Raw genomic sequence first — 16,520 nt, forward strand, 5'->3', positions numbered from 1 at the left:
AGTTCTAAAAAAGTCAAAGTGCTCTTCGTGATGCATGGTCCAGGATATAACCTTGCATGAGTCAAATGCGGAACAGTAACATGCATATTTATAGCCAGGCCACGGAAACTTTTTACAGCCAACCACAGTTTCAATGGAAGGACAGGCATGTTTCCACAGTAATGCACCGTACAAAGGCAGCATTTTTTGATTGAGATGCACCTGCCAAAGATCTGACTGCAGTCAGGGGAGCCACAGTCGAAGCCACATTTATATCTCCTTCAGTTTTAATAAAGCAGCAATCCACAAGTCTAACAGGCACTTTCTGGGAGGATATATGGGGTGCTGCTGACTTCCTGCAACAGGTTTGGGTATGGTCCCGAGTGCTCACAAGAAGACATGAAACTTTAAACCTGGAATCTGGAGGGAAGAGCTCCTGCTTCTGCTGGTGCTACTGGGAGAGTGTGCAGGGAGGCAAATCCCCACAGCATGGCTCTTATGCTCCTGAGCAGAAGTGCAGTCAGATGAGATGGGGATTATGGGCTAATTTGGGAGCAGTAAGGTACAATTTTGCTTTCACTGCACAGCACCATAAAGCAAATAAATAGTGCTCAGCCTATAATGAAACTTGACAAAATTCTATTGAGTGATATCAGGATTGATCACTGTAAGCTGACATTGCTATTTCCACATTCTGCTGAAAATCTGCCCAGTGCAATGTACAAAGCACTGGCATAATGCCAGATTTGTTCAATGCTAAGTGTTATTAACCACCAGAATTGCAATTCAAACATAGATGGTAACCTAAATATACACAACAATAATATAATACTGTAATATAATACTGGGAAAACAGGATCAGAAAAACAAATTTAAAAGGGAATAACATCAGTTTAGTTATGACTAAATAAATTAGTTATGATTGAAAACTCCTTACAAGTTCCATGAATTAGGTTAACATTGCTTTAAAGAAAATTAAAGATTTATTTTAAAAGTTTTTTATGTACAGTGTCAGTGTCCTGTGCAGAGAATGCTGCCTGGTAGGTATTTGATCAGATACCTACTGGTATTAAGGAAGTAAAGGCTTATTTCAGTTGGCTAAAATGGGATATACAGTTTTGTGTGAAATTCTCGGTCTGCAGTAGCCAGGACAAAAAAAATGGGGTTTTGCTCAAATCCTTCAGGACACCTGACAGCAGCAGGCAAAAATGTGGAATATGCCATAATGTCTCCAGTGGCAGTAGATGCCTATCCTCAGGCAGTGTAACTGAATCCTAAACGTGTCTGTGTTTTACAGGGTAAAAGGATACAGCATGGTTATGAAAGTCATGAGTATTTCTGAGAATTTTTCCAGCGGGGATTTGGGAAGGAACTGTTTCATTTACTGGCACAACCATACATTGCAAGTATTGATCAAGGAAAAATTTATTTACAGAGATTTTTCAAATACAAACATAAAATAGCACATATTATATATATATTTTACAAAAATGAATATTGAAATAATAAACATGGTACAGCACAATACAACATCAATGAGCTAAACATAACAGCAACAGAAATCTATGTCTGGAAGAAGTTTGCTGTTAGTTGTACGTAACCAACAGAGCTCTACAGTACCGTGAGTGGAATTTCCAATGGACGGGAAAACGTCCATTTACTGCATTTCATAAAAAGTACTATAGTAAGGGTACATATGCCAAGTGATTATGTTGCATTTTGTAATAATGCTGAAAACACAGAGTCTTAATAAAAGTTATATAGGGCTGAATAAGCAGTGGATAAATGTTTGGGGAAGAAAACTGTGTAGAGATTATACAAAATACTGATAAAGTGGCTTATTGGTCCTTTTATTAAGTTTAATGTATAGATTAAAAAGTGTTGCGACACCAAGTCTTAAACCACCAGAGAGAAGTAAAAAAAAAAAAAAAAAAAAAAAAAAAAAAACCAGAGAGAAAATAGAAAGGAAAAGAAAGAAGAATCGCACCAAAAAAGGTTTCCTCTCTACTTATTTTGTGCCATGGTCAACATCTGTGTGTGCGTGTGTGCTTTCGGGAGCGCCGCACTGAGGGGCTGCCAGGCGCTACCCCAGCACATGGGCGCTGCCCCCACCCCTCACCAGCCCATCCAGTAATTGCTGCATGCAGAATTTCCCCATTTGCCAAAGCAGAGTTTTCCTTGCTTACATTTGTGTGGAGCAGACCCTGAGCAGGTGACAGAGCCTGTCCCTGCCCGGCCCGGCCGGCTGGCTTTGCATCACCCTCACCTCCCTGCCACCCTGGGGCCGCCCGCCATCCCGCTCCTGAGAGAAAGCACTTGAAAATTCCTTGTCCGTGGTTGTTGTCCAGCAGAGCCGGGAGAGCCTGCCAGGGCCCGTGCCCGGGGCTGGCTCAGTAGGGGTATTGCTTCTGCTTCTTGCCCGAGAAGCAGGCGAGCCAGGTGCACACCAGCATGGCGGCCGCCGCGCCGCCGCCCGTGCAGTAGAAGGCCCAGCCGATGTGGCAGGTCCCTGCAAGGCAAACACAGGGACATGGGACAGCGTTAGAGGGGGGAAGCGCCACCGCCACCACCCTCCCCTTCTGCCCACCCAGGAAAACACTCTTCTGAGATTTTGGCCCACTTGTATGCCCACCTCAGACAGGCAACGCGGGGCGTAATTCAGGTTCTGCCATGAGGGAGTTTGGAGCCAGATGTGGCCAAGAACTGCTGGGTGACCATAACCCAGGACTGCTCATGTCCCCTGCACAGGCATCAACCCTGACCACCCGCAAAGGAGTGGCAGTGGCTCGCAAAAGTGGCCTCAGGGGTCACCTGCATGGGGGCTGCTGAGAATGGAAGCACAAAGCCCAGAAATAAAAAAAGAGACAAATTTCCCTATCCCCATTCGAGGTTTCAACCCATTGTTGAAAACTTCATTGATCTGTCTAATGAGTGCCACAGTATAGCTTTGAATTAATTTGAAGGCCTCAGCATCTTTATACAGTCAAACTCATCACCAGTAAATGGTGCTGGAGAATCCCATAGTGGACTGTAAAGTGATTGCTGCCCTTTCAGGCACTGTGCCTGCAGCAGGGGAGGAGATCAGGAAAATGGCAGCTGTGGCAGGGAGGAAGCCTCTTTAGAGAGCTCCAAAAGCAAGGAGATGGATGTTGCTGTTCCTCAGGATTTTAAACCATCTCAAAAACAATTTTCACTTGGGCTGCATTATCTTTGTCATTTTTCAGTGCTTGGGACTTGTTACTACTGAGGTTCTTCCTGTATTGTTGACACCTCGGGTGATATCACCCTGCTTTGAGCAGTGAGTGCTCTCAGAAAGGCACAAGCAGCAATGCAACACTTCTTTCCCAACCTTCCCAAAAGCAGCAGAAGCCATTCTTCCCTTCAGATAACAGAAGGCATCAACAGAGTTTCCATCTAGAAATGGGTGTCATGTTGGTATTCTATCCCAATGGCATCCCTGAGGGCCAGGCTTGAGGTTCAGGCAATTATCAACTCAGTTAATCCTGCCTTAGGCACAAGAAACACAAAATGTCTGTTCATCTTAACATGTCCAAGGCATTCACATGCCTCAAGGCAGACAGCACTGCCACTGACTGTCTGCAGGATATTGTCTGGCAGGGTTTGTAAAGAGACATTAATGGGAGGCAACACTTATCCCCCTGCTCACTTTGAAGATCTCATGCTGACACCACAGCAGGAAGCATAATACTTGTTTTGATTTTTTTCTTCATAACCCTCACAAATTTTTATTTTAACAATGTCCAGTGAAACAAAGATCCTGATGTGACCAAGAAGATTTGAGGACTTGCTGCTTTGGCTTGAGCTCCCTAGGCTCTCTCCTTAATGTGCTGGAGCAGAGAGATTTACTTGACTTTGTCATCTAGTTGTGCTCTGTAGGTAACACCATTCTTCCTTCCTTACAGAAGACCACACAGAGAGTCTGACTTCCTGAAGAGAAGGCCATCAGAAATGCTGGAGAGCTGTCAAGCGCCTGGCAATGTCCCTGATGCTGACACTTGCCCAATCACTCAGCAGTCCATGGAGAGACCTGTCTCTGGGTCACCTATTGTTTTGCCTGTGTACACACCCTGTCCTTAGCTTCTGTTGGGAATTCCAAAAACACACTTAAGCCTACACCAGATGTTTAAATTCACTGGATTGTTGCATATAGGTAAAACCTTACAAAAGAAAGCCCTTATAAAATCAGGCCTTGCTCAGCTAATTAACAGCTAGCCTGTTAAGTTCCCATGAGAAAGAATCTAAGAATGAAAATCAGTTTGCATAACAACCTATTCTTGTGAGAAAAACAGGTTGCACCTGTGAAAAAGAAAAAGACTGTGTCATGAGAATCCGTGAAGAAAACATGTAAACTCCTGCGTAAAGGGACTTAGCACGTACACTCACAAGCACCTTCAAACAAATGAATTGAGTAGCAAGAAAGTTGCTGCCCAATTAAATTTAAACATGATAACTTGAAAAAGTGGACAAAAATAGGCTGTAACACTAAAGTGGGGTTTTGTCGCTGAAACTTTGAAGTGTTATGCCTGTTGTTGTTTGTCATTAGTAAATTTTTCTCCTCATGATATTTCCAGGTAGAGAAAATAAATGCCAAAACACTACTTTTAAAAAAGCTTAAAGATTCATCTGATAGCACTGGCCAAAGCTGTAACCCAAGCAGGATAGAATGAAGTAAATTTGACCTTTTGCATGGTGTGACATATTGAAAAGAAAGAATTATTAAATCAATGTCAGAGATGTGTTCAATGGATACAACACACACATCCACTCTTGCCTGAAGAGAACAATGTTTATTTCTCCATACCATGCTCCATTTACCTAAAGGACCACTGCCCTACTTAATGCTCTGACACATGGCAGGCAGGCAGCCTCTTGATATAACAAAGGCAATGTAATTCACAAGTGTGAGTTGGGTCAAGATGAACAAATGAAAGAATGGGAGAGCAGGGGAACGTATGAAAGAGTAGGGAGCTTGACCTTAGAGCAATAATAACACTGCAATAAACCTGGCCATTATTTCCAGCCCATGTCAAGAGCAGTGGGAGGCCTTGGAAAGAACAGCTTGATCTGTACTTGGATGATGCTGAGCAGAACAGAATTTCAAGGTGTTGTGCTGAAAAAGAGCCTGCAACAGGGCAGGTGTCTGAGGGTAAAGGCCTTAGCTATACTATTAATTGCAAGAATAGTTAAGGATAGATACAAGAGATAATCCATCTCAAACGTACCCTTGTAATGAATGCCTACATTGCAGAGCTACGTGTCAGAATGAAACAATGACAGGCCTTTTATAACCCTATATTATACAAGGAAGAAAACATTTTGGAGTTACTGTTTCTGCTTTGGTGTTCTCATTTTACCACATGTATGGCCTATTTTAGTCTACTGCATCCGAAAGAAAGACTGTCGGTTATCAACAATTGGGGAATTTAGTTGTAGTTTAAATTGTAAAATGACTTCTGCTTCACATTGATATAAAACACTCATTTTAAAAGAACAGGAAGCTTTATAAAAAGCAGAGTTGAGAAGCTATTACTGCACTGACACCAGCAGGACTAGCCATGTTTCAGTGGCAAGCAAATGTTGAGGAGATTTGCAGACCTGGGACTTAAATTCAACCATCAAGGAAGGTAGTTTGCATTCATTAAGCCTGTCGTATAAAATATTAGAAATCTGGTATTGCAGATTTTTTTTTAAAGTCAAAGTTCTAAGATGAAAAGCAACACTACCTAAATACTTGATAGAATTAAAGTAGTTGTTGAAACCATGTTGATTTTCACACACAAAAAAAGGCACAAAAGCTTTGTTGTTTCCCTGAAAGATGAATTGGAATACATATATCTATACATAGGTAGAAGAAGTCCCCATCCATTGAGGGCGTGGAGATGCAAGCAGGAATGTGTTCATGTTCTTTCTCCTAAGATAGGCTAGATATGAGTTTGTGCCAAAGTAAATTCCCAGTAGCTGAAGTGCTCTTCTAGCTGATAGAGATGACATGCATCGCAGCAGCTTGCTTCTCTGCACAGAACTGGTGTTGCTTTTAACAAACCAGTCTTCACCTGACAGGTCAGTTTTGAGGGAGAAGCTGTGGCTTCAACACTTCGATAATTTTGTTGTTTGCTTTGTTTCGTTTTTTTTAAAGATAGCATAAATAATTGGAGCTCTTGGTAGTTCAGTGAATCAGGACTGTCTAATTGGCTCAGGTAAATTTGTAGCCAGCCATTTAGAACTTTATTTCCACGTTTGTTTTACTGGGATTGGCAGCAAGTGAGTGCGAGGATGAACACTGAAATAACAGAATAATGGAGCTGGAAGCTATAGGCATGGATGGCCATTTTCCAAGCAAATGAAGGAATGAAAGACTGGGAACATTGCACTCTTTTTTAAGAAGACTGAGAAAAAACATAGTCCCTGAGGACAGAGGACAAAATTATGGTGAGCAAGGACACTATCAAAAGATTACAGAAAAGAGTCCCATGAAACATAAGACAATATTTACTAAACCAAAATAAATCAGTAAATGTGGAAAGGTGGTTTTGCAGTGATGAATGGGGTTACTAAAAAGCATTTCCGTTCCTTTCCTGATCTCTAATGTGATCCTCAAGGCTAGGATATGCTTCCCCTTGCTCCCCTCCTCCTCTTAAATATATAGGCAAATAAAGATCAAGACAAATTTGGGAGTGAGTAAAATTTGGCAACAGAATGTATGAAGATGCTTGATCTATCATGGAGCTGTGCCAGGATCCAGCTGCCAAAGCATAAATTTACCAGGATTTCTATTCATGATGTCTTATAAATAATTATCACTTATAGTTATCAAGGTCTTGGAAATAACATATGGTTTAATCTAAAATAACCAATAATTGCCACTCATGAAAAAATATCCTGAATATGAAAATGTCTTGAATGCAAACCTGTTAATTGCAAGACTTAGTATCTTAAATATTTGTACCTTTTTCGCTGTTAATTTTAAGACTATCCTGGACTTGCAGTCTGGAGTATTTGGCAAACTCTAATCAATTACAGTAATTTCACGAATACAAGCCGCACCAATTTGACCAAAATTTTGGTGGAAACCCGGAAGTGCGGCTAATATTCCGGTGCGGCTAATCTATTAACAAAATTCTAAAAGCTGCCAACACGGAAGTGAGAGCCCGCGGCAGCCCCAAGCCAAGCTGGAGCCCGGCCGGCCCCGGCTGAGGTGGGAAAGCCTGGCAGAGGCGGGGCCAGCAGTGTGGGGGGCGGGCGGCAGAGCCTGAGCCAGCAGGGCGGGGCAGGGAGGGCGGCAGAGCCTGAGCCAGCATGGCGGGGGAGCCCGGGAGAACTGGGGCTAGCAGTGCAGGGGAGCATGGCAGAAGCAGGAAGGCCGGCGGGTGGGGCTGCCTGGCAGCGGGGGAAGCCCAGCAGAATCGGGGCCAGCAGCGTGGGGGAGCCCGGCGGTGCGGGGGCCTGCAGTGCCGGCCAGGGCGAGGAAACGCGGCGGCGGTGCAGACGGGAGGGGGCGGCCGGCGAGCCTGGTGGCGGCGGCGGCAGCCCTGCCGGCGGGGCGAGCGAAAGCGGCGCTCGCCAAAGAAGCGCCGCTCGGCGAGCCGAAGTGCCGCGAGCCGAAGCGCCGCGAGCCGAAGCGGCGCTCGCCAAAGAAGCGCCGCGAGCCGAAGCGGCGCTCGCCAAAGAAGCGCCGGTCGGCGCGCCGAAGCGGCGCTCGCGAAAGAAGCGCCGGTCGGCGCGCCGAAGCGCCGCTCGCGAAAGAAGCGCCGGTCGGCGCGCCGAAGCGCCGCTCGCGAAAGAAGCGCCGGTCGGCGCGCCGAAGCGCCGCTCGCCAAAGAGGCGCTCGCCAAAGAAGCGCCGGTCGGCGAGCCGAAGCGCCGCTCGCCAAAGAGGCGCTCGCGAAAGAAGCGCCGGTCGGCGCGCCGAAGCGCCGCTCGCCAAAGAGGCGCTCGCGAAAGAAGCGCCGGTCGGCGCGCCGAAGCGCCGCTCGCCAAAGAGGCGCTCGCCAAAGAAGCGCCGGTCGGCGAGCCGAAGCGCCGCTCGCCAAAGAGGCGCTCGCGAAAGAAGCGCCGGTCGGCGCGCCGAAGCGCCGCTCGCCAAAGAGGCGCTCGCGAAAGAAGCGCCGGTCGGCGCGCCGAAGCGCCGCTCGCCAAAGAGGCGCTCGCCAAAGAAGCGCCGGTCGGCGAGCCGAAGCGCCGCTCGCGAAAGAAGCGCCGCGCGGCGAGCCGAAGCGCGGCGAGCCGAAGCGCGGCGAGCCGAAGCGCGGCGAGCCGAAGCGCGGCGAGCCGAAGCGCGGCGAGCCGAAGCGCGGCGAGCCGAAGCGCCGCTCGGCGACCCGAAGCGGCGCTCGCCAAAGAAGCGCCGGTCGGCGAGCCGAAGCGCCGCACGCGAAAGAAGCGCCGGTCGGCGCGCCGAAGCGCCGCTCGCGAAAGAAGCGCCGGTCGGCGAGCCGAAGCGGCGCTCGCCAAAGAAGCGCCGGTCGGCGAGCCGAAGCGGCGCTCGCCAAAGAAGCGCCGGTCGGCGAGCCGAAGCGGCGCTCGCCAAAGAAGCGCCGGTCGGCGAGCCGAAGCGGCGCTCGCCAAAGAAGCGCCGGTCGGCGAGCCGAAGCGGCGCTCGCCAAAGAAGCGCCGGTCGGCGAGCCGAAGCGGCGCTCGCCAAAGAAGCGCCGGTCGGCGAGCCGAAGCGGCGCTCGCCAAAGAAGCGCCGGTCGGCGAGCCGAAGCGGCGCTCGCGAAAGAAGCGCCGGTCGGCGAGCCGAAGCGCCGCTCGCGAAAGAAGCGCCGCTCGCGAAAGAAGCGCCGCTCGCGAAAGAAGCGCCGCTCGCGAAAGCGCCGCGGGGCGGGGCGGGCGCGGCGCTCGCGAGGCGCGGCGCAGGGCGAGCGAAAGCGGCAGCGGGGCGAGCGGCGAGCCCGGCGGCGGCAGCCCTGCCAGCCGGGCGAGCGAACGCGGCAGCGGGGCGGTGCTGACGGGAGAGGGGGGCCAGCGAGCCCGGCGGCAGCACCACCCGGCCAGCCCCGCCGAGCCGTGGCGCTGAGCTGGGCCACCCGGCCCCGTCGGCAACCATGAGCGGGCCGAGCCTTCCTGGCCCCGCCCCGAGCCAGTAAAGCCCGCTATGCCGCGATCCTGTTACTAATTGGCCAATTTGTGAAAGCTGCGCACGGATTCTCGCGACGAACGAAAGTGCGGCTAATATTCGGGGTGCGGCTTATCTATTGACAAAGACAGCAACATTGTCGAGGCACCGGGGGTGCGGCTTATAATCCGTGCGGCTTGTATTCGTGAAACTACTGTAACCTTAAGTAGAGCCTATTTTTCCAAGCTGAAGGAGAAAAGGTTTCAGAATTAGCCAGACTGTAGAGAATAAATTACATACCTTCAAAAATAAAACCTACAATTCCAACTTCCAAGAAGTTGTGCAGGAATTCTAATTAACGGGTTCACATGAGAATACAGTACTATAGAGAGTGGGAATTCTTATAATCAATCAGGGTGTTGGAAAAGTAGTCAGAAAAAAAAAAAAAGAGCTAAGGGATATACTGGGATTTGGAAATATGAAAGACATAAATGAATGTAAAAGATAATCAGTTAATTAATAAGATGGCAAAATTATTTTGAAACAAAGCCAAGATAAATTAAATAGTTGAAGATCTTTCTCTTGACACAGCAACAATGAAAAACTGTCATGAGAAATCAGCGGCAAAAGCAGGAGAAGAAGTTGAAACTTGGAATGCATCCAGAAAGAATTAAAGTAGTTATGTGAAACAAAGAAAGAACACTATATAAGGTAAAACTGCAGCTCAGCACACAGCCTGATGCGAAATAATGAATTCAGTGGAGCTGGTTGTTTTTTCTGTTGCATGAATATGACTTTCTCAATGGGTTTATCTTCTAAAAAAATACGTGGTTTTTTTTAATGCATGTATATTTTTTCAAGCTATTTTGCTTACTTAGAATTGGTCTGTAACTAAATGCATAAAATTTCATGAAGTTATGAAGGGTAAAAAAGTGGGAAAAAAAGGCCAACTTGAAATTCTTTAGTCCTGCTATGTGCTGACATTTAGTCATATATATGATCAAATCTTCCTTTCTTGGGAGGATCACATAATTTTTTTTAATCAAACCTCAAATTTACGGTAGATGTGCATTTATCATGGAAGGAGAAACCAATATCCAGTGTCAATTACAGTGCTCAAATTCCCAGGAGAAAATAGCTTATGTACTGCTAATGAGGAGCTCTCTCAGCCTCCTGCAAGAAGTCAGCAGAAAGCTCATCTAGTGCAGAAGTGAAATCAGTTTTGCCTCCCTTTGAGCATACACAACACCGAGATTCACACTGGACTAGTACCCAAGACTCCCTTCAGAAACTATGAAGAAGAAAAGTCACTTAGAAAAGTGTGTTGCATTTCCTCTTGAAGTAAACATGTAAAATACAACAGATGAACCCTGCTCTGGCAGCTCCTATTTTTCTCCCTTTTAACTGGGAAGGGATTCAAAACAACTGGTTCAGTTGAACTTTTTGAATAATAAAGAGCACCAAATACTCATTCTAGGTGGTCTGAGTCCCTTTCTGGATGCTCCTGCTTATGTCTACTGACTGCAGAAGGTTCTTGCATGACCATGTCTAATTCTGGCAACAAAGGTAGAATGACAGAATGGAGAGGGTTGGAAGGGACCTTAAAGATCTAGTTCCACCCCCTCTGTCGTGGGCTGGGACACCTTCCACTAGACCAGGTTGCTCCAATCATCCAGCCTGGCACTGAACATTTCCAGGGATGGGGCATTCACAGCTTCTCTGGGCAACCTGTGCCAGTGCCTCACCACCCTCACAGAAAAGAATTTCTCCCTAATATCTAAACCTACTCTTTCAGTTTGAAGTGATTCACCCTTGTCCTGCCACTGCATGCTCTTGTAAATAGTCTCTCCTTGTGTTAGACAGAATATATGTGGACCTTGATGTAGTCACCAAAAGCTTACAAAAATTTAAGAATGGATGCTGTTTGGGTAGCACTAAAGAGGAAATGTTTCTTGATAGCATACTTCCTTTACTAGCATGTAGTTTACTCAGTCATTTATCTACGAACTCAGCAGCTGCAGCTCAAGTATGCTTGTAAAGGTTGTGCTCAGACCCAGTCAAAAAATGAATGTGTGAAATCTCCGTGCTGTTTGCAGAGGATGTGCAAACAAGAAAAATGCCTTTTCAGACAGATTGCTCATAGAAAAACACCTTTGAATATTTTGCCTTTAATAGGATTCTAACAAATTGTCCTCCCTTCGAAATCCTTTTCTTGATTCTTTGGCACTCTATGTCAACACTCAGCCAGATGCTGAAATGATGCCACCTAAGACAAATTAAATAGTTGACAAAGCCTTTTTTACATCCACACTGCTTTCTGTGGTTTTTTTTATGCTATTTTAGTAACTGCACTGTTTGCTTGGAAAGTGTTTCAAAGATCATTTACTCTAAAACTTCCACAGCAAAAGTAATTATCAAGTCAACGGTTTTCTGTAAGTTATTTCAAGCCCTCTAAAAGTGGCAAAGGGGAACCAAAATAATAATGATATTTTAAAACAAATATCCATCACAAGAACAGTTCCTGAGAGTTTTTGAGGCCAATCCAGCTGGTTGTTTAGTTCAGGATGGGAGCCAGGCTTTTAAGTTTCTCTCTAGACAGTGACTTTGGCCAGGTGAGCCCTTTCACAGCAGTCCACAGACAGATGGGCTGCCAAACACAGCAAGCAAAGGTTTGTGTTTGGAGCTATCTGCTTTGGTTGCTGCTTCAGCTGGACCCCCAGGTCAAGGATGTCTCTGACCGTGAAGGTAGAGATAGAGCAACTTTATTTCATCAAAAAAGAAAAAATATCTTCCAAGCAGTACAACAAAAGTTCCCTTAAAAAATGGAGTTTATCTTAAATTTCATGTCTTCATTCTTTCTGGCTAATAAGTACCCGGTATCACTTCATACATCTGGTGGTTGGGAAGTGGAAGCTGGTGGCTTGTGATGACATGAATCATCTATGTTTCAAAAAGTGAATCTTACTCTAGATAAACATTTTGCTATTTGGGCTCTTAGGTATTAGTCCTGTAGTGCTGTTTCACCAGATGCCAGCTGAGGCTCAGTTTTGTGAGTTAAATTGAGCATGCCCTGACCTCTCTGGGACCTTCTGTGGAACTTTGCTGCCTCTGCACCCATCGCAACAGAAATCAACATGTAGAACTGAGCAGTTTCCACGTGCACATCCAGGGAAATCAATGGACAAAAATGAAGTCTCACATTGATTTTAGGCTTTCAAAAGCAATCCAAATGTGTTCACACGTGTACACTCACAATGCCCCTTTAAAACAGGCATGCAAGTTCAGAACATTTCTTCACACAGTTTAAATATGCAGAATGTGGAAGTTTTTTCAAATGTCTAGTGCAGTCTTCACTTTTGTGCATACGCTCACTTTAATGCAGAGTCCCTCACTTTAATTAATTTCCTGTTAAAACACTCCTTTTTCATCTGTTTTTCTTGTATATTGCATTTAGAAATGAAAACAAAATGGTATTAGTGCCTCTAGCTCAGCAAAATTGAATGTGTGCTATATGATATGCCATAATGATAGTTTCTTTTGGGACACTGCCTGCTAATTCCTTTTGCAGATCCAGGGATTTTGTAGATCTGACTCACTTTTACACCCTTCAGTCAGCAGCTCTGTCCTGCTGAGTCACGTCACTGCTGCCCTGAATGGGCCCACAGGCAAGTCCAGGGTGTGAATAATGCAACATAACAGTTGCATGGCAACAAGAGATTACAGTGAATTCACGAATACAAGCCACATTGAGTATAAGCCGCATCTCTGGGTGTTGGCAAATATTTCGTTCTTTGTCCATAAATAAGCCGCACCCGAGTATAAGCCGCTCTGTTGTTCGCAGCGAGGACCCGTGTGCAACAAAGTTGCCAAATAGTAACAGAACCGTGGCAGGGCGGGGTTTACTGGCTCGGCTCGGGCTGTGCAGGCTCGGCCCGCTCGGGGCTGCCGACGGGGCCAGGTGGCCCAGCCCGGCGCTGCCGCTCGGCGGGGCTGCTGGGGGCCAGTCGCTGCTGCCACTGGGCTCGGTCATCATGGCCTGGCGCTGTCCTGTGGTGGTAGGCAGGGACGGAGCTCCCCCCACTCCCGCGGCGGCGGGCAGGGACGGAGCACCCCGCTACCTCCCCGAGCCGCGGCAATGGCAGCGCGGGGCCCCCCCGTCTCTCCCTCAGGCTGCGGCAGAGGAGGGAAGGAGAGAGCTCTCCCGCCTCTCTCCCCGCCGCCCGTGCTGCCTGCAGGGAGCCAGGCTCCACCCGCGGCGCAACAGAGTAACAATTTGTAACAATCGCGAAATGCCGGCTTTGCAGCTGCTCGGCTCGGCACCCTGGCTGGCCCTTCTGAGGTTGTAAATGTCAGAAAATTATTCACATATTAGCCGCTCCTGAGTATTAGCCGCATTTCCGGTTTGGGAGAAAAATCTTAGTCAAAATGGTGTGGCTTGTATTAGTAAAATTACTGTAAGATGATTTGATCCATCCTCAGTGGAAGGCAGTCCCTTTGAACACTGCTCATTTCCTAATCCAGTCTCCACCTCAGGCACTATTAGCCTGTTGCCAGATTAGAGTACAGACTTTGACTCAGTCAATGAGCAAGAAACTGTGCTGATTTTAAACACAAACACCTCTTTTTTTCTTGCTCCCATTTATTTGTACTGCCCTGTTTTTAGGAACTAACACCCTAAAACAGTGGTAGAAGATTTCCTCTGTTCATAAGCTAGTGTTTCAATGAGAGCTCTGTTCTATGTGTGACCTGTGATCCAGAGAGGATGCTGCAATAGGGAGCAGGGCTCCAAGACCTTCATACAGGTCATGTTGACTGCTGGGAAGCTGGGAACTACAAGCAGAGCAACACAGCACAGACCTATCATGGCCTTAACCTCTCAACAAAATTTGCAAGAGGTCATTTGTCAAAGGTCTAATTTATCAGTGTGTTTCTTTTCATGGTGGCAAAACTGTATTTCTAGAGAAGAGCAGGGAGCAAGCCACTCTACAGGTGTACCAGTCTCTTTATGGAGGTCTTTATGGTTTCTGTCTATGGAGGTTATTCCCCATGCTTTTTCCAAAACAGCTCATCTATTGAATGTAATTTAATCAACAAATTGAGTTGTCCTTGGCAGGGTATCTTCATTTGAGGAATAGCTCCTCTTTGTCAGAGATAGAGCTATACAACCACTTTTATTTGATTGAAAAAAAAAAATCCCAATTAAATAAGTCAATGTTGAAGTAAATCCTTTGGACATAGTTCACTTAATAAAAACCAAATAAATATCCATTTTTAAAGAGAGCTGTAAACTGTTGGGTATTTCACAATGTCAGCTCAGGTTTTCTAGAAAAGAATACTGAAATCCACTTAAATTAAAGGTATAGTTATCTCTCCTGCAGCCTTTTTAAATAGTACAGTAATTTCATGAATACAAGCCGCACCAATTTGACCAAAATTTTGGTGGAAACCTGGAAGTGCGGCCAATATTCCGGGGCGGCTAATACATTAACAAAATTCTAAAAGCTGCCAACACGGAAGTGAGAGCCCGCGGCAGCCCCAAGCCAAGCTGGAGCCCGGCCGGCCCCGGCAGAGGTGGGAAAGCCTGGCAGAGGCGGGGCCAGCAGTGTGGGGGCGGGCGGCAGAGCCTGAGCCAGCAGGGCGGGGCAGGGGGGCGGCAGAGCCCGGGCCAGCAGGGCGCGGGAGCCGGGGAGAACTGGGGCTAGCAGTGCAGGGGAGCATGGTAGAAGCAGGAAGGCCGGTGGGTGGGGCTGCCTGACAGTGGGGGAAGCCCAGCAGAATCGGGGCCAGCAGCATAGGGGAGCCCGGCGGTGCGTGGGCATGCAGTGCCGGCCAGGGCGAGGAAACGCGGCGGCGGTGCAGACGGGAGAGGGCGGCCGGCGAGCCTGGCAGCGGCGGCAGTGCCTGGCCCGCCGGCAGGGCGACTACGTTAACGCAGCGGCGACGCAGCCGGCATGCCTGCCAGCGGCGGCAGTGCCTGGCCCGCCGGCAGGGCGACTACGTAAACAACGCAGCGGCGACGCGGCCGGCATGCCTGCCAGCGGCGGCAGTGCCTGGCCCGCCGGCAGGGCGAGTACGTGAACGCAGCGGCGACGCGGCCGGCATGCCTGCCAGCAGCGGCAGTGGCTGGCCCGCTGGTAGGGCGAGTACGTAAACGCAGCGGCGGGGCGGTGCTGACGGGAGAGGGGGGCCAGTGAGCCCGGCGGCGGCTGCAGCACCACCCAGCCGGCCCCGTCGGCAACCATGAGCGGGCCGAGCCTGCCTGGCCCCGCCCCGAGCCAGTAAAGCCCGCTATGCCGCGATCCTGTTACTAATTGGCCAGTTTGTGAAAGCTGCGCACGGATTCTTGCGAAGAACGAAAGTGCGGCTAATATTCGGGGTGCGGCTTATCTATTGACAAAGACAGCAACATTGTCGAGGCACCGGGGGTGCGGCTTATAATCCGTGTGGCTTGTATTCGTGAAACTACTGTACTTTGAAATCTACACAGAAATGTGTGTTTGGCAGGGATGGAGGGAGGGGTCCCCTCTTAACAATTATTTGGAGTGCCTATTAGTCAAAAGCCTTTTCAGAGTGCCTGAAGACATGGAGAAGCATTTCTTATCTAGCATACCCACTAAAGATTAGGGTTTTTTTCCTGGGTTCTTAGCATTGCTATTTATTTATTCTCTTTAGTTACAAGTATGTTATGGGGGCAGGGGTTTGTCATGTTTTTGTTAAGAAAAAATTTTCATTTAATTACTAATTCTAGTGTATTTCTGGTTGGCATTACATATCACAGCGCACAATTCAGCCGCTTCTCAAGAGAGTTCCTGTAGTCCCTCATCTGTATCTGCCTCATTTTATTCTTCATCCTCCTATAATATAGATTGCAGCTCCTGGCTTTTATTTTCTACCTTCAACCTCAACCATTTCCCCCCACTTACTTTTACTAAGTCCAGAACAAGCATCAGTGCTGAAACCTTTGCTGGCTCTGTGGTCAAACCTGTTGAGCTTTGACCCTCTCCCAGCTGTACACACATGCTCCCTGCGGCCCAGGCTGCAGCACTTGCTCTGCCATCCTGGAAGAGGAGGTTGAATGCTGTCTGCTGATCAGCATTCCTGTGAACACATCTCCTTTGAGAGCAACCACGAGCTGAATTATATTCTCTGTGTCATCCTCACTGGCATCCACAGCAGCAGGGGGTGCAGGACCAGCACTCCTATCATCACCTTTTCTCCCATTAGCAAACCATTGCAGGGCTCACAGCAGCTCAGATTTTCTGAGAGCAGATTTTGAATGCAGCATGGTTCTTCAGACAACTCATTTCACAGGCTCAGGAACAGAAAAAATATCATTGCAGCTTAATCAAATTAAATATTCAAATGAAAGCAATAATTACTTAAATTTGTCTTGAGACTTAGTAAGATTAAGTCTTTGAAACATCATTTTTGGCCTGTAGGCTATAATGAATATGCCAGTCTCTAAT

At 47.6% G+C, this 16,520-nt stretch overlaps 1 protein-coding gene across 2 annotated transcripts in view; it reads right to left on the reverse strand.

Annotated features, from left to right (window-relative positions):
• Positions 1 to 1,379: 1,379 nt before the first annotated feature.
• LHFPL6 (LHFPL tetraspan subfamily member 6) overlaps positions 1,380 to 16,520 on the reverse strand; it is a 143,504-nt gene continuing 128,363 nt past the window's right edge. For both annotated transcript variants that reach the window (XM_033052943.1, XM_033052944.2), the window contains exon 4: positions 1,380 to 2,488. In XM_033052943.1, coding sequence (XP_032908834.1) covers positions 2,370 to 2,488 — 119 coding nt within the window. In that variant the 3' untranslated portion in view covers positions 1,380 to 2,369. The remainder of the gene's footprint in view (positions 2,489 to 16,520) is intronic.

The sequence above is a fragment of the Catharus ustulatus genome, chromosome 2 (assembly GCF_009819885.2).
Source record: "Catharus ustulatus isolate bCatUst1 chromosome 2, bCatUst1.pri.v2, whole genome shotgun sequence".
Classification (NCBI taxonomy): domain Eukaryota; kingdom Metazoa; phylum Chordata; class Aves; order Passeriformes; family Turdidae; genus Catharus; species Catharus ustulatus.